General features: G+C 38.5%; 1 protein-coding gene across 1 annotated transcript in view; it reads left to right on the top strand.

Moving 5' to 3' along the window:
* The first annotated feature begins 7,073 nt into the window (after positions 1 to 7,073).
* sema3d (sema domain, immunoglobulin domain (Ig), short basic domain, secreted, (semaphorin) 3D) overlaps positions 7,074 to 25,001 on the top strand; it is a 51,546-nt gene continuing 33,618 nt past the window's right edge. Inside the window, 2 exon segments of the mRNA XM_048169076.1 lie at positions 7,074 to 7,351; positions 16,335 to 16,546. Of these exon segments, the coding sequence (XP_048025033.1) occupies positions 16,366 to 16,546 (181 nt within the window). The 5' untranslated portion in view covers positions 7,074 to 7,351; positions 16,335 to 16,365.

Here is a 25,001-nt window from a genome sequence, read left to right on the forward strand (position 1 = left end):
AAGAAAGTGTCTCCATCCACATCCACCCATCATAAACGTACTCCACATGGCTGGTTAATAAAGGCCTTCTGAAGCGAAGCGATGCATTTGTGTAAGAAAAAAATCCATATTTAACAAGTTATGAAGTAAAATATCTAGATTCCGCAAGACCGCCTACAAAAAAAAAAACGGATCTGGCATCATGTCAGTTAAGCTTTTTCTGTAAGTTGAATAGGGAAGGTGCAGGAAGTAGCGTAAGCTTTTTGAACTGCAAGAGTTTTTCACTTTCATCATAAGTGGAATACAGAAGGCGGTCTGGCAGAAGCTAGATATTTTACTTCATAATTTTTTTTTTTTTTTTTTTTTTTTTACACAAACGCATCGCTTCGCTTCAGAAGGCCTTTATTAACCCCCCAACGTTTATTAACGCTCATACTCGTTGATCCCACGCACCACCATTATAAAGCTTGGATGCGTGAGCCAGGATATTTATTAAAGGTGCCGTAGAACGTCTTTTTAAAAGATGTAATATAAGTCTAAGGTGTCTCCTGAATGTGTCTGTGAAGTTTCAGCTCAAAATACCCCATAGATTTTTTTTAATTAATTTTTTTAACTGCCTATTTTGGGGCATCATTAAATATGAGCCGATTTAGGCTGCGGCCCCTTTAAATGCTCACGCTCCCCGCCCACGGAGCTCACGTTTGCCTTTAACAGCATAAACAAAGTTCACACCGCTAATATAACCCTCAAAATTGTTCTTTACAAAGTGTTCATCATGCAGCATGTCTAATCGTGTAAGTATGGTATTTATTTGGATGTTTACATTTGATTCTGAATGAGTTTGAGGCTGTGCTCCATGGCTAAAGCTAACATTACACACTGTTGGAGAGATTTATAAAGAATGAAGTTGTGTTTATGAATTATACAGACTGCAAGTGTTTAATAATGAAAATAACAACAGTCTTGTCTCCGTGAATACAGTAATAAACGATGGTAACTTTAACCACATTTAACAGTACATTAGCAACATGCTAACGAAACATTTAGAAAGACAATTTACAAAAATCACTAAAAATATCATGTAATCATGGATCATGTCAGTTATTATTGCTCCATCTGCCATTTTTCGCTGTTGTTCTTGCTTGCTTACCTAGTCTGATGATTCAGCTCTGCACATCCAGACATCCTGCCCTTGTCTAATGTTTGAACATGAGCTGGCATATGCAAATATTGGTGGTGTTATGTTGAGATTCGCCTGTTTGTCGGAGGTCTTTTAAACAAATGAGATTTATATAAGAAGGAGGAAACAATGGAGTTTGAGACTCACTGTATGTAATTTCCATGTACTGAACTCTTGTTATTTAACTATGCCAAGATAAATTCAATTTTTAATTCTAGGTCACCTTTAATATATTGTGTTCATAAGAAAGAAGAAAGTCCTATACACCTAGGATGGCTTGAGGTTTCAAATTGAGACTCGCTATTCTCAGAAAAAAAAAACAAGGTTATATCTCAATGTCTCAAACTGATTTGCCAAGAGTCTGCAAATAAATGTTGTTACATTTTTCATCAAATTATTTCAATTATCTGTTCTACAATGTCCATGTTAATGTTATACTGTAGCTCTGTACTCTTACTGTATGTCAACAACTGTCTCATTTGTGTCTATTTTTTATTTTTCTTAACTTTTAAAGAAACACCTGAGACAAGGTTGAAAATTCTTAAAAGTAATTCAACTAAGAACTCCACTAAGCCTCCTGAACTAAAATATTTCTGATTAAATTTCCTCTGGATGCAAGAAAAGATATCTGGTTTAATGGCACTGACATGTGAAGGTTACTATTGTCCACTTTAGTTATTGACTAAAAAAAACAAAAAAAAACAAAAACAAAAAAAAAGCTCTTAAAAAACTATTTTTGTCAGCTAGTAGCTAAGGTAGCATTTCTCTCTCTCTAAAACTGAAATAAAATTATTAAAACCTATGCAGACAAATAAAAAAAAGACAAAACAACAAAATTGCTAAAACTAACTGAAATTAAAATAAAATAAAAAAAATAATAATAATAATTCAAAATATTAATGAAAACTACAATAGCATCTCAATAATACAGTAATCTAAAATGACTCTGTCCCTTTGAGTTCTAAGGTTTGTTACTGTAGCACTTGCAATGCATTAGCCAAGTATTCACTTCTTGGTTTGTCCACTTGCATGGAGTAAGTTTCTGGCCTAACTCACACATACACTTATAGACAATACACAAAAGGTTCTTTCCAGGGGAATATTCCACTTATTTCGTCTTTGGCAGCGTTTTGGGACAGCAAGCCACTTTTCTCAACAACACCCAGTTGTTTTTACACAGACTGTCCTGCATTTTATCCAAAGCACATCCCAAAAAGGTCAGTGAGCATTCAGCGTAGTCTTCAGCTTTTAGGAGTTTCTGCACCAGATTAATCACAATATTTCAGTTGCTTACAGTATATTTTGCCAAATAATACAACTGCATGTTATAATCCCCATCAAAAGGGCTTTATGTTTTGATTAATATACCCAGAAGGGCAGCTGAGTTTAGATTTCTTTCTGAAGTTCTTAGAGTGCAGTATGTCATGATGAATTCATGGAAAGGGGAAAGTATAGCTGGGCTCAGTTTCAACCACATGTATGTAATGCTACTCCAAATGTGGAAGTGAAAAAATCAAATCAATTGAAGGGTGTCATTGCTCAGTGCTCTCACTCTCTCCCACTCTGGCAGTCCTGCTGGCCAAAGGCTCATACAATGACTGAATTGTGCCTCACATTCTGTATAGTAACAGGCTTCTGAATTTATTGTATGTGTCAGCCTTCATAAAGAACTATGTAAGTCACAGCACAAATGAATGACATTAGCTATCGTTAATGACGTATGCAACCAGAGGGAAGTGACTCATATTGAGACCTCGACCGAGCCTTGATTTTACAGTGCAGTAGTGACTATTTTTCGGTGGCATTGGATTCTTTGGTATGCTGAGTGCCTTCGAAATGAGACACAGGCAGTGTTTTTGAAAGAATATCTTCAAGTTGCGTCGCTACCATAGACATCAATGATTATAGCCAAACTATAAAATTTTATCCCAGTACTTCTGTGATGTTTGTAAAACAGAAATAATGATACTGTGTAGTTGAAAAGACTGTATGTGAAGCTGTTTCATACCTATACATCTCTGGCTCAATGGCAGCGATAGTCATTTAGGAGTAAGATTGTGTTGGTGTTTGAATCGAGATTGATAGCTTTTAATGAATGATTGTGCAGCTTAAACTTATAGTATAATATAGTAAATATATTATACTTGTAGCGCAAATACTTATAAATGTAGTATAGCCTGCTATAATAATTGTAAGTAACATTTTATAAGTAAAATATATTTAATTATAATAAATAGTATAAGGTACGAGAGGCTGTGCTGTATCGTGAATAAGTCATGGCTGAAAGGCGTTGTTAGGCATGACTCAAAGCAGTGTGCCTACAACCCCTTCAGCCGTGACTTATTCACGATACAGCACCAGCCTCAAGTACCTTATTGCTTTTATAAAATGGTTACCACACAATACAAATATTAAAGCCAAAAAATATAAGTATCAATGCAACTTTCATGAAGTAAAATTACTAAAAGCCTTCCTTCCACCGGAAAAAATAGTCCCTGACTGTGAACAGCAACAGAAGTTACATTATTACGCCATTAGATGGTGGCAAATACTGTCTTTATGAGTGAGTCACTCAGAAGCTAAGACTTTTATATTGAAAAGACTGAATTGTTGTGAACATGGAACAAGACGCAACTGACAAATGCTTTAACTAGTGCTGTCAGTCACAGGAAAACATACAGTTTACGTTGCTAAGAGTGGTTGCTAAGGGTGTTGTGTAGTGATATACAGAACCGTTGGGTGAAGCGGTCAAAGACGTGTTTTATCGTGAATAAAACACAGCTATTGACCAATCAGAATAAAGGACAGGAACTAACCGTTTTATAAATAAAAATAAAATATTCTTAAAAAATACGTTAAAATAATGCAAATCGATGACTTCAAGAAATGCATACTATCGATTAACAATCTTGGATAGTTACAGTACATGTAAATCTAGTAGGTCTGTCTTTAACGGTTAAGTTTTCATTTCATACCTGTCAAAAGTTTGGCCCATGGTGGAGTCAAGAAAATGAGGAGCCATGGTGGAGGCTTGGCAGCTGGAACAAGGGGACGGCTGACCGAAATGGAGCTACTGGCTGTGGAGACCCAGGCGAAGACAAAGAACAGAAGGGACTTTATTTAGACAATCACTCTCCCAATCAATCAGACTAGGGCTCCACTTCTTCTTCTCAAACTCCAACAGTATTCCCTCAGAAACTGACGTTGTAACCAGCTCACACACCTGGTCAGATGATTCTTCGGGCTTGGGTTCTGGGACAGTATTGAGCTCAGGCTTTGGCTGTGGTTTGTGGCGGGCTTAGGCTCTGAGTCTGGGGTGGGCTCAGACTGGTCTGTCTCTGGGCTAGTGGCTGCAGAAGGTGCGCTGTTTTCCTCCTCACTCTCGCAGATGGTAAAGCGGGAACCGTTGGGGAGGAGTACCCAGTCCACGTACTTTTGAAATGTCCCTCAAAAGTCTGTCACATGGACAAACATGCAGTCAATCGTCATCATAATACACAAGATGGTACATTCCAAGAAAACCCGCATGTGGGCCTGGTTCCCCTGCAAGAGGATAATTTTAAAGGCTGCTATCCATCTTTCTGTCACTTCTTGCTGGGTACCAAATAAAGATGAATGCAGGATCTAAACACAAGCAGTATTTATATGGATAAGTTATAAGGCAGGAACACACCAAGCCGATGCCGACGAACTAGTGGCGATGAAAGCAGACTGCGGGTTTGGCTCATGTCGGCAGCGTCTGGGTCCAAAGTTGCCCTGGCTGACACACCAAACCGACGCTCGGCAGCTGACGACCAATTAGCACGTCCATTCTGCGCCTTGCGCAAGATGAAATGCCTTTCCATACCAGCAGGTGGCAGTAGCTGAACAGCCAATCAGAATGATCAAATGGCCCAACAAAAAAGCAGACGAGGACCAACTTCAGCCGACGGTGCGTTTGTGCGGAACACACTGAGAAAACTTAGGCCAACAAACAAAAACTGCCTGACGGCCGACTGTCGGCTTGGTGTGTCCCTGCCTTTATTTACACTGAATTTAGGAAAAATGAACAGGAACAGAACAACCAGCTTAAACACACAGGTCAATGAAACTAAGCCTAAATTAACAACATAACCAAATGTTCGGCAGCAGCATGTCTACTAATAGCGAAGCTGTACATTTAACTGCTTCAAAAACAGCAACGTTATTATCTCGCAACTGATAATTGATGTGCAGCTTTTCAGTTACTTAACTATTTTAGGCTACTGATAAAGTTTCTGTGCTTGTGTATATTTCCCTGTGTGCTTCTTTACCGTATGTGTGTGACTTGGGTAAAGTTGGTTTTATATTCGCACATTCGGTCATCCGTATTCATAAGCCTTGTTAATCACACTACATTGGACGTTCAGTGGACATTCACAAGTAAATATGCCATTAAAACAATACTTGCCTATTTTGATCGACTGTGAAAAATGTAAGTTGACAATTGTTGGTTGTCAATATCATGTCGCTGCTTAAAATTCACAAACATTAATTTATTGCACATTTATTGGAAAGTCTGAATTTATCAGAAGTCCGAATGTGCAAATATAAAACCAACTTTACCCAAGTATGTGTGTGCATTCGTATGGGAGAAAGATGGGGAGAAATAGTTTGTTTTCATATTATTCGTTATATTTATTTGCTTGGTCACTGGTCAGTGTGTTTGTGGGTTTTTATTTATTTATTTATTTTGCTGTTGTAGGCTGTAGGCTACCTTTGAAATAATATAAATAATTTGGTAATATGTAATATGTAATAAAGTAATATGGAACTGTAATGCTGTTTCCTGAAAAATAATTGCACACCTTAGAACATTCATCAGTCAATCAGAATTGATCATTCAACAGCTCCATATAAAATGGAAGTTATTCATAACTCATAATGTTGCGCAATGATGGTCAGTCGCACGCCATCTTTTGATATCAAATGACGTGCTGCTGAGGTCGGACTCGGGATTAAAGGTGCTACAGAGGATATTTTCGTCGACTGAGAAACCAAAGACTTAGTGAGTTTTTGAAATGAGCGCATGCGTAAGAACAACCCCCCTCCTTCACATTTCGAGGGAATGCCTCCCAAAACTCGTGCACGAGTATTGGAACACGAGTGTTTGTTTACCACCGGCATTCGCTGTGTCATGTTAGTGGATTCATTATGTCGGACTCACCGCAGGTAACTCATAATCTGCAGTTGTTACTCCTGACAAAAACATTGCATGCGGCGCCTGTAGAGTGTGGAAAGTTACTGGAACGCGCACGTCTCTCACAAGGAACTTCATGGCAGTGATTGACAAGCCAGAGGGCCAATCGTTTACGCAATGATCGCGTTAAACGATTGGCTGATGTTTTTAAGGCCCTACCTCATGCACAGATGATGTATATTAATATTATTCCTTTCAGTGCACCTAATAAATAGTCTTTTATCAGTTAGTAAAGACAGTTTCAAGTAATATTGCCAAAATGTATAAAATAAAACATCCTCTGTTGCACCTTTAATCGATCTAATCCAAGCTCAAGCGCCGTTCTAGTCATTATTTTCATGTAGGGGGCAATGAGAAGTCTGGAACGCAGCGTAATTCTCTCGCATTTTATTCAAACCGAATTTAGTTAATCATTATATATATATATAATTTGTATATATGTATGTATATATATATATACACACACACACACACACACACACATATATATATATATATATATATATATATATATATATATATATATATATATGTATGTATGTATGTATGTATGTATGTATGTATATATACAGTAATAAATAAATTGCTCGGCTCAAATGACAGTATCTCCAACTCATGGAAAATGTGTGAATATGTTGAAGCGTGCTTTGCTCTTTTGCGATTCCAGCCCTCCCCTCCCTGCACGCGGCGCTAATTGGCGCTCTCTGCTCGAGCCAGCAGACACGAGCGCCACAGACGCGGACACCGCAGCCAAATTCGCAGAGTCCAGACACACTGAGAGAACAGTTCATTAGTCTTTTTATTTGTTTTCGTTGTATGTGTCTCCCCTCAATTAAGTTGAAGAGAGCTTAGTTTGAGAACAGCGGACACGTCTTCAAGATATATCAAGCATGACTTTGGATAATAACGGGTCTTGAAGTGTCAAACTGCGCCTCAGACTTTCAGAAAATAACGACAGACACCAGCTCTCACAGGTACCCTTTATTATTAATATTTCCTCATTTTATTGCATTTCAGTGATAAATATTGGGCAGAATAGCACCAAAACCTAATCAAAATGCCCATCTTCAGCAGTTCAGACATATTTTGATGAAGTTTTAAGGTGCATCACTCAGAGTAAGTGACAGTTAGTGTCTTATGACGGGCGATTGTCGATTGCGATAATCTTTCCTGAATTATATTATGTTATTATCACATCTTATTATTATTATTATCACGTCTTCTCTGAATGATACAGACTTTAGGGTATAAAATGATTTGCTGACTCTCATGAGGATACATATTTACAGTGATGTTTATTGAGGTTGTGGATCATGGTTCTCCCCCTTTCTCTTCTCATGTTATTTTTAGGTGATAGAAAACATGTTTTATTTCTGAATATTTAAATCCCAGCTGCGATTTATTAAACATTATCTTATAGCAACTTAGTGTAAAGCAAATATTTGACTTTAACAAGTGTGTAAAGCAATTATAAAACGGCGTCATTACAAAAGCACACATGCATTTATCAACACATGCTTGCTATTGTATAGATGCCCCATTTTATTATTTATTTACATATATTATTATAAATATTTATTTTATTTACATATACATTTATTTTACATTTAATTTATTTCCATTTATAATTTCATTTATATATTGGTTAATTTAATCAATTATATATATATATATATATATATATATATATATATATATATATATATATATATATATATGAGCCCATGTGTCATCCTTTCCTGTGCCCATTGCAGTTTTCTTCGCTGTGAATGATTTGCTAGTCAGTTGCAGGTGGAATTAGAGGATTGGGACTTGTGATGGGTGTAGCATGTGCGTAGGATGTAATTTTAAGTTTCAGAAAAATGTGTTCTGATGTAGGCTCCATGGGGCAGACTATGTGGCATTGTGTCACCAAAGTGTGGACTTGAAGGAGGAGGACCACAAAGGCTCAGAGCAGCATTTGGCACAGTGTCATTATCATTCTAGAGAATTTACCTTATGTCATAAGTAGTTTTTGTTTACATGTTTTAAATCCATTATCTAACTTTTATCAACTTTTAGAAGTAATGTAGCATATTGATTGCCTCAAAACATGGATTAAAATCCACAAAAACTCCCATGGGCGACTTTAAATTAAGGAAAAGATTAATAAGGTTATGAAAGTAGATAAGGTTTGTTTTCAAACGGCTGGCCAGATTTTCTGGTGAGGAATGTTTGATGGGAGTAAAGTGTCTGTTGTGTCTGTCAAGGGAATGAAAGATGGGAGATTTTCAGTCTGCCTCTGGTCCTCCTCACACGTCCACGCCAACAGCTGAGCTGGGATTGGCATTAACTCTTGACTCTGTGGTTCTTCAGAAGAGTAAGAGGACTAAAGTAAGTCAGGACGTAGTACTTGAGTGCGTTAGAGAGGGCTCTTTCTCTTCCCAGCGGTATTTCCCTCGTGTTAACGGTCCGGATAATACCTCTCTATGATGCACGCAGACTTTATGGAAACTCTCTCTCACACGCCCCACCGTTTTATGGGGTGAGACCAAGAGAAAGTCTCAGTCATAAGCCAGATGTAGTATACACACACTTTACTGACTATGTGAGTGTGTTTCTTATTAGGTATTGACTGATTAAAATAAATATTAGCAGTTCATTTATCTATATTGACTTTTTTTTAGTAAAACACAAGCATAGCTGTTTTTATTTCATTTGCCTGAACAAGCACATATGCCGTACAGTATAGTTGTACCTGTGTTCTCAATATAATGTTTTGCTTTGCTTTGCTTAGCTTAGCAAGCTGGACTTCTGACATATATTTGAAGAGGAAAACATGATACCAGAGAGGGTGGGGAGCTGGATTTCCTCTGTGTATGCTGAAGAATCAAAGTAGGGCGCTAAGTGGCAGAGTGATGGATTCTAGTTGCTGTGTGTGTGTGTGTGTGTGTTCGTGTCTAAGTGTGTTTACTGTACGTCTGTGTAGCATAGTGCCACCTGGGTGTTAAAAGGCTCTAGCACAGAAGTGTGATTTTTTTTTTTTTTTTTTTTTTTAGACTTCTGTCTCTCTTTCTCGTACATTTTCTCTCTGTCTGTCTCGCCTCAACGTCTCTCCTCACTACATCAGCAGTATATGAGGCAGTAAGACAAACCTTTGATTCTTTTAAATCCCAGATTTCTTGACTCATTTAGAAAGTAGTAGGCTGTGCCCTAGTGCAGGAACTTCTGTTTAAACTCATTGAAAGAAAAGAAAAAGTGATGCTTGCCATACAAAAGTGCCATCATAATGTTTTCACTTGCTTATACACATGTCCCAAAACACCATGTCATTTGGTACAACCACTATAAAACATGGAAAATGTTGTAATATTTTTTAAAAAAACTTGTGCTAAATATAAAATGTTTGATTGTTCTTTTGTATTTGATATCAGCCTGTTAGCATTTTTTGAAAATATCGTCATTTGATATAACCAAAAGTGTCAGTCGGTAAAACCGAAATTTTGGCTAAACCGAATGACTTTTTTGGTGACAAATTTTGTCCATCTTGTAAAAAATGACAACAGCAGTGTTAATTGATTTTAAAAAAAAAACACATAATCTCATTGTTAACACTTGATAAAAACTTCAAAATTAATTATATCTCCATTATGTTTTATCACTTTTAAAAACCTTTTTCGTCAGTGACCCATTTCTCACAGCCGATTGGTCCAGTTTTGATTTGCGATCTCTTAGACGGAATAAAACCTCCTCCAGATGGTTTTGGTTCCATGTAGTGTAAGTTACCATGACAGTGAACACCACTAAAAACCAGTCCATCTTCTTAATCCTGAAAAACCAGAGTTTGCTTAAACTAAACTTGTGTAGAGCCACTAAAACTGGCTTCATAAAATAGGTTTTGTAACAGATCTATTATGTTTTGGACACATACAACCCTAAGTGTGTGAATGTTTGTATCCTAAAATGACTGTGTTCAGCTTTGTCTCTCTCAAAGGGCTCCTGTCAGCGGCCTCACACACCTGAGCACCCTTGATAGAACACAGAATGTCAAATCCCTCGTCTTTTATCCATCCTTCACACGGCCTAAACCTTACACCATCCGCCCCCTCTTCACCTGTGTGTGGATAACAGTAAAGTTTTTAATCCGCTCACTCCAAACACAGCTAATCGACAGGAGGCATTATCCGAGCACTTTGTCTGCTCTCAATTACGGCTATGGAGGTTCCAGGATGTATTGAATTACTCATAATTCCCTAAACCTGTCACTCACAGACAGACAGACAGAGTGTCAGGTATTCCGGGCATATAATGAGGTTTGGGAATGTTGGCAGGGAGGAATTTCTTCACCCTCTTTCTGCTCTCTGTCATTAGATATGCACCTGGCTCTCCTTGAGCTAAGTGCAGGTATGAGAGCTAAAACATGTCCTCCTTTAAAGATGAGAAGGGGGATTAAAAGCATATCATTAAACATGGACTTGGCTCAAACAAACAGGTCTAAAGACAGAGCTTCGCCCTTTTTAATGTTTGCAGAACACAATTGAAAGCTTTTTTTTACTGTACTCTTTCCTCTGTCTAACATTGTGGCGATACTTGATATGTTTTTCAATAGCCTTTACCATAACAGTGCAATGATCCATGGATGATGATGATGATGATGATGATAACCTTCTGAATGGCTGTGGATATAAAAATGTCAAACTTACAGACTGTAGGAGTTGTTGAGGATTAGAAATGAAATTTGAGATAAAATCGTTATGACATCGTCTGCTTTCGTGCTGGATGATTGGACATTTAAGTTGAGGCCAAAGGACTGTACAAAGTGTCATGCGAATACTATTCAGTGAGTTGAACTAAAGGTCTGCTTTTACTTTCGCTCCATATGTAAGCTGTCAGTCATTCAGTTATGTCTTGAGGCAATTATGTATTCATAACAAGTAAGGGAAATAAGATTTTACAAATGTTTTCATTATAGGTATTAAATATAGTTGTATACACATTACCGGGTTACAGAATCATGAATACACAGATTTTATACACACAAGAGGAGTTGTGACTAGAATAAATGTTTTTTGTAAAATGAGCCACTTTTTATATGAGTCTTTGTAAATGCATACAGTGAATATGTCATTGCGTTTGTGTGCACTGAAAATACTTAACTTCGAACCAGTAGTAGTAGTAGTAGTAGTAGTAACGGCTGTGATCTCAACGTGGCACACATCCCATAAAGGGACACCCCATGTAGAATAAAACAGCTTGTTCCAAAAGACTGACTGGAGTCTGGAGACTGATATCTAGAGTCTGTAAGTCATGTGAGCATTATTTTAATGATATTTCTTAAAAATTATGTTCATTTCTTCATGTAAAACTTCTAATTAGCAGAACTAAAAACACCTTTAAGTTTACATTGCACTGCAAACATGGAAAATGGTATTAGTATTTCTAAGAAAATTGATTATTGGGAAACCACGTAAACAATAAATTAATTGAAAATATAATTAATAATAGAAATACTAATTGTAAAAACTTTCACTTTACATTTACACCAGTAGTACCTCATGTAGCTATGGTGTGAAACCTTTATATGAATATTAAATAAGGACACATATTAAATTTGTTTAAAATTTGCTAAACTTGTTGGCAAAGGTTATTTTCACTAACTACTTTTACTGACCACAATTGCTAGATATTTTCCTTATATATTAAGGAAAATTACTTATATTAATACTTACATTTTGTGTGAATAGCATCATGTGTGAAAAGCATCTTTACACTACAACATTTCTTACAGTAGTCTGAAGAAATGCAGTTCCTGTTTATACTCACGCAAACATGTACCACTTACACTTAGTATAAATAACCTTTTCTTTATTTTGAGTAATTCAACTTCAGTCATTTAAACACAATTAGAGTCATGTGGAAAAATAAATGAATGCTGCCAAACTAACTTAGCTCCATTTCAGTTCAATCAAACAAACAATTTTTTTTTCCTTTTTATTTTTTCCTCTTTAAAGAACAAAATAGTAGCTGTACAGATGGCGACCATGTGAGCTGACACTAAGTATAGTAATATAACTGGGCTTAGCTTGTATAAATTATTGAAGCCAGAAAATACAGCCATATATCCGCAGAGCAATATTTCAGTGGTTATTCTGATGGGGCAAATGATAGGATGTTATTTATCTTCTCTAAAAACCAGTGTTGGTTTTAGAAAGTCCAACCGCCACCTTGAACATGATATGAATTTCTTGTGATGTAATGAAGACAAATTTTCGTTGTATGTTGTGATTAGTATATGAAAACATAACATGGCCTTGGTGTCTGCATGTGCTTATGTTGATATGAATATTATTTACACAGAGCAAGGGGTAACACTTACACCCGACTATGACCACAGTGAAAAGACTGACCCCTGCCAAGAACAACACAAATACGTAACCTGAGCTCATAATAATGAACTTGCTCTGACCTTTTGTAAAGCTGAATGATATTGTAGTTGACTGTGTCTGTGGTAGGTGTAGGAATCTGTCCAGGAGATGTTTGCATGACACAATAGCTGTGATGTCAAATCAGATGAAAAATGTGTCTTTCTGGAGAAGGAAGAAAACATAAAAAAAAAATACATGGGAAAGAAGTTCTGTTGTTTGATATATGAACTTCCAAGACTCAGGCATTACCCAAGAGCCCCCATGCAGATTTCGTTGTGACATTTGCTCTCTGAGATAGCTCCCTCAGCCCCTTTAAATCTGCTCTACATGTCACGGATGCTGTATAATCATTCTTAATCAAAGCTATCTGTGATGCCTTCATATTCTTTAAATAAACAGACAAATCTGACTTATCTTTATGTTAGCGTTAGATATATGTATATCTGTTGTGTGTGTAAATGTGCAGTAATAAAGTAAATGTGCATGTCCTTAGCGACAATGTATGTCTTTGTCAGAGACATCTAAAAAAAAAATAGATTAACAGTGTTTCTGTACTGTTTATCAATGCAGTGGATATAGCAGTTGGTCATTAAAATATATGGACACTATTTTGGTTGGGCCGTTAGACGATGCCATTGTCCATCGCCGATGGCTGACAGACATCACGATGTTGAGCCGGCAACGAATTATAGGCTACTAGATTTTTTTACACAAACTAAACTACTGATTTTCAAATGGCATCCAGACTCCGGCATGTTTCCATCCAGACTGCAAGATGGAACGGTAGCACCATTTTACTGTTTCTAGTTGAAATGAGCAGCGCGTCAAAACAGCGGTGCAGATCACACCACAAGCACTCAGGATCATTTGTGGTAATGATATTTCAGTGCTGTATCCTCTACTAGTTTTATCTAAAGCCAAACGCGCTTCATTCAAGCCTTTTCAACTCTGTTCACGTTCTCTCTTTCTCCAGATGCGCGCCATATTAAAGGTGCATGTCCACTGGATTGGACCAGAGCGAACATTTTTAATTCATTCCAATTAAAGTTGAGCTTAACTCTCAAACGCGAACGTGATGATTAAACAAATTACCATAGTAACAAATGACTATGACCCCCCTGCCGATTGTCATTGTCCATCGCAATGTTTCACTGTAGACATCGTCTGATGCCAATTTGTTAGACATCGCCTAGCCCTAGACACTACTTGCATAAAACTCAGTATTGCGATTAATATTCCACAAATAAAAAGGCTAAATTAGGGCTGCACGGTATTGGAAAAAAAAACTGACATTGCAATATATTGTTTTTCGTGTGTGTGTGTGTATATATATATATATATATATATATATATATATATATATATATATATATATATATATATGAAGAGTTTGGTTCCAAAACGCGATAAACGCCATTTTCAAAAAAATCGAGTTTCCGCCAAAATCAGTATTGTATATGGTCAGTATTGAAAAGTCATTTATTAATTTTGCGCAAAATGCGATATCCGTCGTGTTATTCTGTCATGTTCCCTCCCTTTCTTTCCAAAATGCGACAAACACCAGTCTCCTTTTTCTCCAAAACGCGATATATCCGCTCTCAACCAATCACAGCGCACCATTCCACCCACTGTAAACATTGAAGGCTTTTTAAAAAGCCGATTTTAATAACAATGTACTTGGCAAATGTGTTTATTTAACAGTGCGGTGGCGCAAGATACTCTTTAATCGGTAATGACAAATAATTTATAACGTTAACAAGATGACCCGTTGAATTCATTTTGGGAGCGACGGCTGAATGTATTTTTAGTAAAATGTCTGTACATAAGATAAATATTGGCAAAGTTTAGACTCTGTCATATATGTGTGAATCAACTTACTTTGTTGTGTATTTTCAATTTGAAAAATAACTTTTATATTGATGGATTAATTGCATTTTGAAAAAAAAGTATCATGGATTTATTGCATTTTGGGGGAAAAAAATAACATGTTTTTATAATAAACTTTTTAAAATCAAAATGTAGATTTGAACTTTTAATGTTTTTATAACCAAAAGATGCTATGTGAAAGTTTGAAACAGAAAATAGTGGTTTTCATCTTGCCACTTTCTTGGTAAAGAAAACACCTTTTTACTCAAATTAATCAAAATGGAATTATTGCGTTTTGGAACCAAACTCTTCATATATATATATATATATATATATATATATAAAATACAATAGAACAAAGAATGAAATAAACAGTGCTTTATTGAATAATCAAATGTAAAATAACACTGCATCTTCACTGTATAATTTGAATATAATTAATCTTTGTTAAAGCTACAAAAGTGATTTTTCTCTTCATCTTTTGTTTGATTAACATTAATGACACTGACAGACGAAGGTATATTTGGCTGCTGTCACTTTAAGACCTAATGCACGGATCCAAAATAACGATACACATCCGTTTTCTTTAATTTTTTACATTTACTTCAGACATAAGCGACTGTGTTTATGAGGATACTTGCCAAGATGTGTATTTTGACAATTTTGTGTGTTTGTATCTGTTCAATCACAAAAAGACAAGAAAGAGAACTGAAATCGCTGTTTGTGCGTGCACAGAAAATGGCAAGCAAGTTCTGAATTGAATTCTTTTTCGCGTCTTCTCGCGCTTGAATGTTTAAACCCACTCACTTGTGGGTTTAAGTGAAAACTCACTTAAACCCTAGGCTAAATATCCATAACATTTTATTGCACAGAACTGTCATAGTCCTCACAAAATATAGAGACCACAAAATGATGTAAACATTGCTCAGTAGGTGAATTGATGTCTGACAGTATTTGTCTGAAAGTTATTGTTGAAGCCCTCACTGACAAGTCTCTTAATTAATTTCCTAAAACCCTGATATAAATCTACATAAATGCATTCATTCATTTGCCCAGAAGTTGAAGTCTCTCCATCCCCTCATTCATTCATTCATTCATTTGCTGGTTCCTTCATTCAAAATAATGGGACTGTTTTGAGAGCCCCCACTCTGGAGTGTGTGAATCCTTGGTCTTAGTGATTCCCTGCTGAAGGAAATCTCCTAATGAAGATGGACTACAACAGTTTTTTCACTCTCCCCCACAATTTCATGGCACTCTGTTGACTAATGAAGCAGAGATTCAGACATGATCGTCACCCCAGCCGCTCAGCTTTTACAATACTGTTTGTTGTAGAAGCAAGAAAGGGAGACGGGGACAGAGCATATGAGAGATGGTGTGAGAAAATAAAAGAAAGGCATTTGGAAGAAGGCTGAAAGTGGCTGCTCTCATCAAGCTGACCTTTTGTTTAGAGACAAACAGATTTAGAAAGCGAGAGAGAAAGTATGTGTGTTGGTGGACAAAAGAAAGGACTTGAATAGAGCAGCAGCTGATGCAGAGCTGCTGAAAATGCATAGACATGCCTGAAAGAGACCACAGTAAAGCAGCTGAACATTTGTTTGGGATTTAACAAGTCCTCAACACACACCTCCCACAGAGATGCCCAGCCACTCCCTTAGATGACTCTATCTAACTGTCCACTCCATCACAGGTCCGCAGGAGCAGAATTCTCCTCTCCAGTCATGAAGACTGCTGGGGAACCAGACAAAAAGCACCAGAGGAGCAGACATCAGCGTCTCCACCAGGTCGGGATGGGGCGGTTCTCCGGTGTCTGGTGGTCTGCCTTGATGATGCTCTTCTTCTCTCTGCCCAAGGTGGACTGCATGAAGGAGAGTGTGCCAAGAGTTAAACTTGGCTACAAAGGTAAAATGTGTCCTTATGTGACTTTCAAACTTTATTTAACATTCTCTTTATTCCTAAAAGCTTTTAATTTGCTTTATGTCGACAATTTCTTTTTAGAATTATCTGTTAAATCTTTAGTGTTTTGCTGAATTTACATGTATTTATTTTAAACATCTGCTGGAACATTTGTCATTTTTAAAGGATACATTTTTAAGTACATTTTAGAGTGTGATGAGAGGTTTACAACTCACTTGTATGAGGTCAATATTTAGACTGCACATATGACTGATTGAGTGTACATAAGGGATGTGCTGCATATCACAGTAGCAGTATGCAAGTTTTGTATATTGTATATACTTGACACACACACACACACGCACACACTTAGCTATCTAAATGATGATAAATGCCATAGACGTCTATTGTTTTTAATTTAAATGGTTATAGTTCAAATAATTCCTCAAATAAAACTTGTATCTTTAGTATAATACTTTTGCTTTATGATTTTTTTTTTTTTTTTTTGCAAATGAGTATGTCCTCAGTTGATTACAACAGTTCCAATCTGAGAAATTATCATTTCTAGCGTGGTTACTCTAACGTGATGTAGTGTTGCGCCGTCATGAAAGTTTATATATTTGCATGCATTTTTTAAGCCTGACCAGTTTAAACGTTTAAGTGAAGCATTAAAGAGCTGTGAAAGAGAACTCAATCAATTCGGTACTCACACGCTGTCTTGGAGATTTTTTTTTTAAACGTATTGCACTTAAACGGTCAAATAAACACAAATATATGGCAAAATGATTGTCTTGGCGAGTATTCACGTAAACACAGTAGGTTACATCTTAACTGAATATAAACAATTGGATATTTTGTCAAAATATTAAATCTAAGGCTGTCATGATTCCTCGATTAAATTCAAGAACTTGATTTAAAAAATACCGGAAGTAGCGCATTCCACAGACGAGAATCTATGAATCGCATATTAGACCATTTTAATAAGGCTGCCAGATGTATTATAACCATTTAAAAGCCATACTATAATATAGTGCTATTTTGAATTCACATAGGCTGTGATTCAATTAATTAAATATATTCAAATATATATAAATATATATGTTCAATATAAATATGCGCTTTCATTATTTTCATACATGTAGTTTACGTGCGTCTCAGAGTGGCTCTGTAAATGAAACGAACTGTTATCATTTATATGAGAGCTTCTCAAACTCCGATCTCTGCATAAGCTGTGAGTTTAGGTTAATTTTAAAATTCCTCTGGGAATGCAATGTGTGCCATTTCATCAGATTTGTAAGGTAAATGATTTATAAACCTACACCAACACAGGAGAATACAATGTTTCTAAATATGCAAATTGTTCATCCAGATTTCAAAATAAAAGTTTAAACCCTCGCTTTGAGTTTGTATGTTTTGATGTCCTCATATTCTTGTCCAAGAAAAACAGTGGCTGTAGCATTTCTATTGTAAAGAAGTGGCCAACTATTAAAGATTAAGTAAACATTTGTTTAAATGTCGTTTAGTCAATAATAAATAGGGATTTGATCTGCTGTAAAGTGTAACAACACTCTGCCCTGTGCAGGCATTTGTTATAATACATGATGTGCATAAGATGATTGTTTTTATTATGTATATTATGCATTTTAACAGTGTTGTTCTATAAAACTGTATGATTACTTGCTTTTGCTACTTTTTTTAAACCCAATATTATTGCCACGTTGTTATTATATATGTATTTTAAGTCATTTGAAAGGCTTAGGTCTTTGCTTATGTAACGGATGTAGACCAGTAAGAGCTGTGCATGTAAACCTCACTCCCCTGATCTCAAGAGGCGCTCTAGCAACTGATGCTAGAGACTGTGGTCTTTAGTCTCCTTCTTAGAGTGCCCGACTTCCATGCCTGCGGACCCAGGTTTGAGTCCCGCTTAGAGCAGGGCGGTTCATACAGGACTGGTTACACTTAGGTCTATTTTTATTACCACAAAAAAAAAGATCTGATCACTCGATTAATCGTCAAAATACCAAAATAATCATTAGTGACAGCCCTAATTAGATCCATGCATTAGGTCTTAAAATTACAAGCCTAACACTCATAATTAGTTTCTTTGTTTTTTTTATTACTATTTGCTTGTCTTCAATAAGCTTGTTTACTTGCATTATATCAACCTTATTTCAAGCAAAAACAATTACATTATGATATATATTGTTATCGTGAAATAAAATTACTCATATCGTGGTTCCCCTCTTGCTGCGTCAGAAGTTCTAGGACAAAATGGCCCTTTCATAATGAGAGGTAAAATAAGGCCACGACTACTTTGGTCTGGGATTTTACCCAGTACCTCACTGTAACTGGCTGCATCTCTTGTGGTATTTGCTAACCACTGTTGCATGCTGTTAGCACACTCCCTCCCTCTACCTGTGGTTGTGTTTGATCGCTCGACTGCAGCTGCGGCTTCAAAGGTTTGATAAGTCAATAAGGCGTTAACGCTCTGATCTCAACAGTGATCCCACGAGCACAGCACATTTTAGCTTATCACTGGTGTTAGTTGACAACACTGTAGCAGTGCCACAATGTTTGAGAGTTAAGATAAACGTATGACGCTATAAAGTGAGTGAGGCGTAAAAGAAACATCTGTTAAAAGTAACAACATGTCCATACTCATTTAAGTGCACTGACACATGGATTGTTAAAAGTCATGCATACTTTGTCCACAGTTGTAGATGCATGATAAATCTGCACTGAGTTTTACAGCTTTACAACATCAGTAGCACCACTGATTAGATACCATATTCTTTTCCAGAACGTGTTTTTGGTAGTGCTGACAATTGATAAAGTGTCCCTTTGAAATTAATGGTCTTTCTAACCAACAAGAAGTGATAAGTCTTTTCTCCATTTCTCACTTCTATGTTTGATCCCTGCCTCAATTTGAAAAGTTAACTGAGTATGGCGTTTGTTTTATGCCACTGAGGAAAATAAAATTGATGGCTCCCTAAAACTGACCCACAGCATGCCAGAACTACTGAAACAGAACCTCATCCATATAAGGAAACTCACGCCAATAAAAATATGAGTGACTGTAGTGAGCGCCCTGTTTATTTTCAGTTTCTTTAGCATAAAAATCCTACCTGCTGTGCGTCAGTTTGCCATATTTTAGTTGCTGTGCTGGGGAGAATGTAATGCGAATGAGTGGAAAGAACAGACAGCTGCTTGGCGTATGTTAGAAATGATGCTTTGTGCATTGACTGACCTCTGAAAAGATTTTCTTGACATTTCTACAATGAAAATCTGTACAGTATGTTGGTTTTCAAGTCCCATTTACAGTTTTTTTGTCAGTTTTTTTCTGATTTTAAGCATAAATCTCACTAGTGTTTTTAGTTAAAACACACAAAAAATGGCAATGGTAATGTACTCGGTTACTAACGTAACCTCGGTTCCCTGAGACGGAATGAGTACTGCGTATGGGGGAAAGGTCTCCTTTTTCCCGCTACTGAAGCCTTTTTCAATAATGCAGTGTAACTGCATCGTCATTGGTTCAGAGAAGTTGTTGAACCAATGATGGCATGGCGTTGCCACGCAAGCCTATGGCGACAAAGTGCGTGAAGAAGCCCGCCAAAATGGGCGGGGCTTATAGCTATATAAGCGGGCATTTCGCCATGGGATTTCAGGTCATTTGACTGAAGTGACGACACTGAAGCCGCAGCCTTCTGGCACGGCAAGTAGTGCAGTACTCGTTCCGTATCTCAGGGAACCGAGGTTATGTTAGTAACCAAGTACGTTCCCTTTTCGATACTTCACTCATACTGCGTATGGGGAACGAATTCAAACGCGCCGTGCCACGGCAGGGAACGACTGAACTTGTCTTGGACACCACAGGGGAAACAGAGGACAAATGAGAAGGCCGAAGCTGTCGAACCCAAGTGTTACACTTGCAAAGGGGAGCTAACTCCCGAAATGGCATGAGGCGGAGCTCGACAGAAGCCGCTGTATCATACCGAGAGGACCCGAGCTTGTAAGATCGGGATATAAAATCTGACAAAAGTGGATGGCGAGGACCAGCCGGCCACCTGCCTCACAGATGTCTTTAATAGAGACTCCACTGGACCAAGTCCACAAGGAAGCCATTCCTCTAGTGGAGTGGGCTCTGACTCTTATGGGGCAGTCAAGGCCCATAGAGGAGTAGCAGAGAGCAATAGCGTCGACTATCCAACGGGACAGATGTTGCTTTGAAACCGAAGACTCCTTGGTGCGGCTGCCAAAGCAGATAAAGAGCTGATCGGATTGCCGGAACGGCCGTGATCGCTTGATGTAGGTCCTCAATGCCCTGACAGGGCAGAGTAATTCCAGCTCTCGCTCATCCGACGAGGGAGGCAGCGCTGAGAGGGAAATTACCTGTGCTCTGAACGGGGTCGAGAGCACTTTAGGGACGTAGCCATGCCTGGGTTTTAAAACGACTTTGGAGTCGTTGGGCCCGAATTCAAGGCATGCAGGGATCACGGAGAGGGCCTGCAAGTCGCCAACACTCTTGACCGATGCTAATGCAAGTAGCAGAGTGGTTTTGAGTGTCAGGAGCCTGAGGTCAGCTGAACGCAGTGGCTCAAAGGGGGGCCCTTTGAGAGCTCTGAGGACCGTGGAGAGGTCCCAGGTGGGAATAGTGAGAGGACGAGGGGGATTCAATCGCCTAGAGCCTCTCAGGAAACGCACCACAAGGCTGTTTCGACCCACTGATTGGCCAGCGATAGGAGCGTGGAACGCTGCGATGGCTGCTACGTACACCTTGAGCGTTGAAGGGGTGAGACCCTTATCTAAACGCTCCTGGAGGAATGACAGTATCGGGGATACGTCGCACTCCACAGGGTCTTCGTTGCGTGCTGAGCACCAGTCAACAAAGACCGACCATTTCTGGGCATAGAGGCGTCTCGTGGACGGGGCTCTCGCCAGAGAGATGGTATTTAGCACGTCCTTGGGGAGGTTCACAGGCTCCCATCGAGGGACCATAGGTGCAGAGCCCAGAGTTCTGGCTGAGGGTGCTGGATCATCCTGTCTGCCTGAGAGAGGAGGTCCTGTCGGGGGAAATGCATAAAGGAAGCGGCTGGGCCAATCGTGGGCCAGCGCATCTTCCTCCTTCGAAAAATAGATTGGACAGTGAGAGTTGTCTTCTGAGGCGAAGAGGTCTATCTCTGCCCTCCCGAACATCTCCCAGATTGTGAGAACTGTCTGGGGGTGGAGCATCCACTCATCTGAGGGGACATTGCTCCGAGATAGCATATCTGCTCCCAGATTCGTTCTTCCTGGTATGTGCGTCGCCCTGAGCAACCTTGGTAATGCCCATTCCAGAAGGCGCTTCGCCAGTGCACATAAGCGGCTGCACGAAAGACTGCCCTGGTGATTTAGTAAGACACCACTGTCATGCTGTCCGACTGGACTAGGACGTGGCGTCCCGTCAGGTAGGCCTGAAAAGAGTGAAGGGCCTGCCAGCTGCCAGCACTCGAGGCAGTTGATTGTGAAGATGGCTCTCCTCGTGAGACCACGAGCCGAAGGCTGGTCTGCCCTCGCAAAGAGCACCCCAACATAGGTTGGACGCATCTGTCGAGAGCACCTTCCTTCTGAACACCGCCTGCAGGGGTACTCTATGACTGAACCAAACAGGGTTTGTCCAGGGTTTCAGAGCTGCCAGGCAGGCCTGATTGACCCTGATACGCAGGCGGCTGTGCCGCCAAGCGTGAGGAGGGACCCGATACTTCAACCGGTATTGCAGAGGCTGCATCCGTAGAAGGCCGAGCTGCAGAACCGGGGAGGCGGAAGCCATCAGCCCTAGAATCCTCTGGAAAAACTTCAGAGGGAGGTAGGCTTTGTTCCTGACTGAAGCCGCGAGCTGCTGAATGGCCAGAGCATGCTCTGGCGAGACTACAGCTGTCATACGGACTGAGTCGAAAACTGCACCCAGGAACGTGATACATTGGCTGGGGAGCAGTGAGCTCTTGGCAAAGTTGACCCTGAGTCCCAGGCACTCCAAGTGGCTGAGGAGGACGGATCTGTGATGTTCTAGCTCGGCTCGCGACTGGGCCAGAATGAGCCAGTCGTCGAGATAATTCAGAACCCGGATTCCCATCTGTCTTAGTGGGGAAAGCGCCGCATTCATGCACTTGGTAAAAGTGCGGGGAGCTAGAGACAGCCCGAAGGGAAGGACTGTATATTGGTAAGCCATGCCCTCGAATGCGAATCTCAAGAATCTCCTGTGATGGGGGGCTATCTGCACTCTTAAAAATAAAGGTTCTTAAATGGTTCTTTGGCATGGTATATGGTTCCATGAAGAACCTTTACTATCCAAAGAACCTTTCCATTGCACAAAAGGTTCTTTGTAGCACAGAAAGGTTCTTTAGACTATAAAATGGTTCACACTCAACAGTCTCATGTTGTGTGTGTGTGAGTGTGTGTATATATATATATATATATATATATATATATATATATATATATATATATATATATATATATATATATATATATATGTGACCCGTCACGGAAACCAGGGACACAAGTCGGCAGCACAACTCTTGAGCAAAATGAGAAAGAAGCATTTTTTTTTCAAAATTGGTGATTTTCGTGTTTTTGCAGAATCTGTTAGTTGAGATCATGAAGAAGCCTTTCCGTGTTTGAGATAGCAGTATTGGTATATTTAAAAGCGTACATTTTGAGGTCGAAATCGGCTTGTTTTTCGGAGATTCTAGCACGCAGTAGGGGCGTGTCATGTCTGTGTGTATTTCCATACTGGGAAGCGTGGCTACTTACTATGCAGCGCTCTGGCCGGCTCTAGCTGATATCAAAATTCAATGAAGAACCGTGGCCGTTACACCGAAAATGTTTTGAAGTACTTCTTCGACAAGCCGGATGCTTATGAACAAGCGCTCACTGATTCTGAAAACGATCTGAGCGACGATGAAAGCGGCATAATAAGACATTACCTCTCTGGAGTCGGGTAACGCGCCGGCGCATTTTGCAGGATTTTTTTCACATTGCAACAAAACAGACTTAAAATACTCCGTCATTTTTTGTCATAGAGACATAAGTAATATATCAATTGAAACTATAGAATGTCTTCTTTTATTTGTGTACACTCAGAGTAAAAACACAATGTTGTGCTTTTTGTAAAATAAAGAAAACTAACATGATGCGTGATCTCTCGTCTCCCTCTGAACGAAGTCCAATCTGATAGTTCTCAGAAAATGAACTGTAACTTAGTGAATACTAATCATAAAAAAATTATACTTATGTCTGAAAAAACATTGAAATGTCAAGTTTTAAAACGTGTAAGTCAAATCGAAAACAAACCTTCTGTGTTTATGTAATCTTTATGAAAAGAGAGCCATGTCAGAAGTCCGTGATTCAGCTCATTATCCGCTAATGCGGCCACGCCCACGGAGGGAGCGCTATTCAGACGCAAATTCAGAGGCAATGCATGCATTCATCGTCTCAATCGTGTAGCTATTTATTGTCTTGAAAAGTGTTTTGAATAGCCATAGTTAGCGATCTCTGGCCTCTGTTAGTCCAGTTATTTCCTGGATTGCCTTTTCTTCTTTAACAGGCTTCTCAGGTGAGAACATTTCATTTCATGATTAAAGTGACCAAAATGATCACGGTTATCACAGAATCCTGTTCAAAAAGTCAATTCACCAAGTTTTATGTGGAAAACCAGCAAATAAAAAATAAAATTAGCATCAATATGTACTTTTTCTTTACATAAACATTAAAATAATAACATTAAAAATGATGGGCAGATTTTAAAGGAGTGTCTTGCAACATGTTATCTACAATGCACGAGTTCAAATAGAGTTTTGACAAAAAAGTCACATATTTCAGCCTCTAAATCATTTTTATAAAAGTCAAAAAAGATAAATTACTGACATTTACAATGCACATTAACCTTTATTATTAATAGTATGCGGTCCATGCAGCTTTACAGGGGGTATGGCTTATCTAAATGAGATGTAAATGAGCCCTATTGTCACTCCCAGCAGGTGAGAACAGGTGAGAACTGCAACTTTAGAGGCGTTTTTCTCCCTATAGAGCTTTCTTGATTGCCTACCTTCAAATGGCCACAACTTCTCCAAATATTATCAGATTTCCATGTGTCACACATCGTTGGAAAGCTTGGAGACTGCACTTTCAGAATCTGTGAATAACTCAAAATGCCCCAAAACTGACTTGTGTCCCTACTTTCCGTGACTGGTCACATATATATATATATATATATATATATATATATATATATATATACAGTGGGTACGGAAAGTATTCAGACCCCCTTAAATTTTTCACTCTTTGTTATATTGCAGTCATTTCCTAAAATCATTTAAGTTCATTTTTTTTCCTCATTAATGTACACACAGCACCCCATATTGACAGAAAAACACAGAATTGTTGACATTTTTGCAGATTTGTTAAAAAAGAAAAACTGAAATAT

This window comes from Megalobrama amblycephala, linkage group LG19 (genome assembly GCF_018812025.1).
Source record: "Megalobrama amblycephala isolate DHTTF-2021 linkage group LG19, ASM1881202v1, whole genome shotgun sequence".
NCBI lineage: Eukaryota > Metazoa > Chordata > Actinopteri > Cypriniformes > Xenocyprididae > Megalobrama > Megalobrama amblycephala.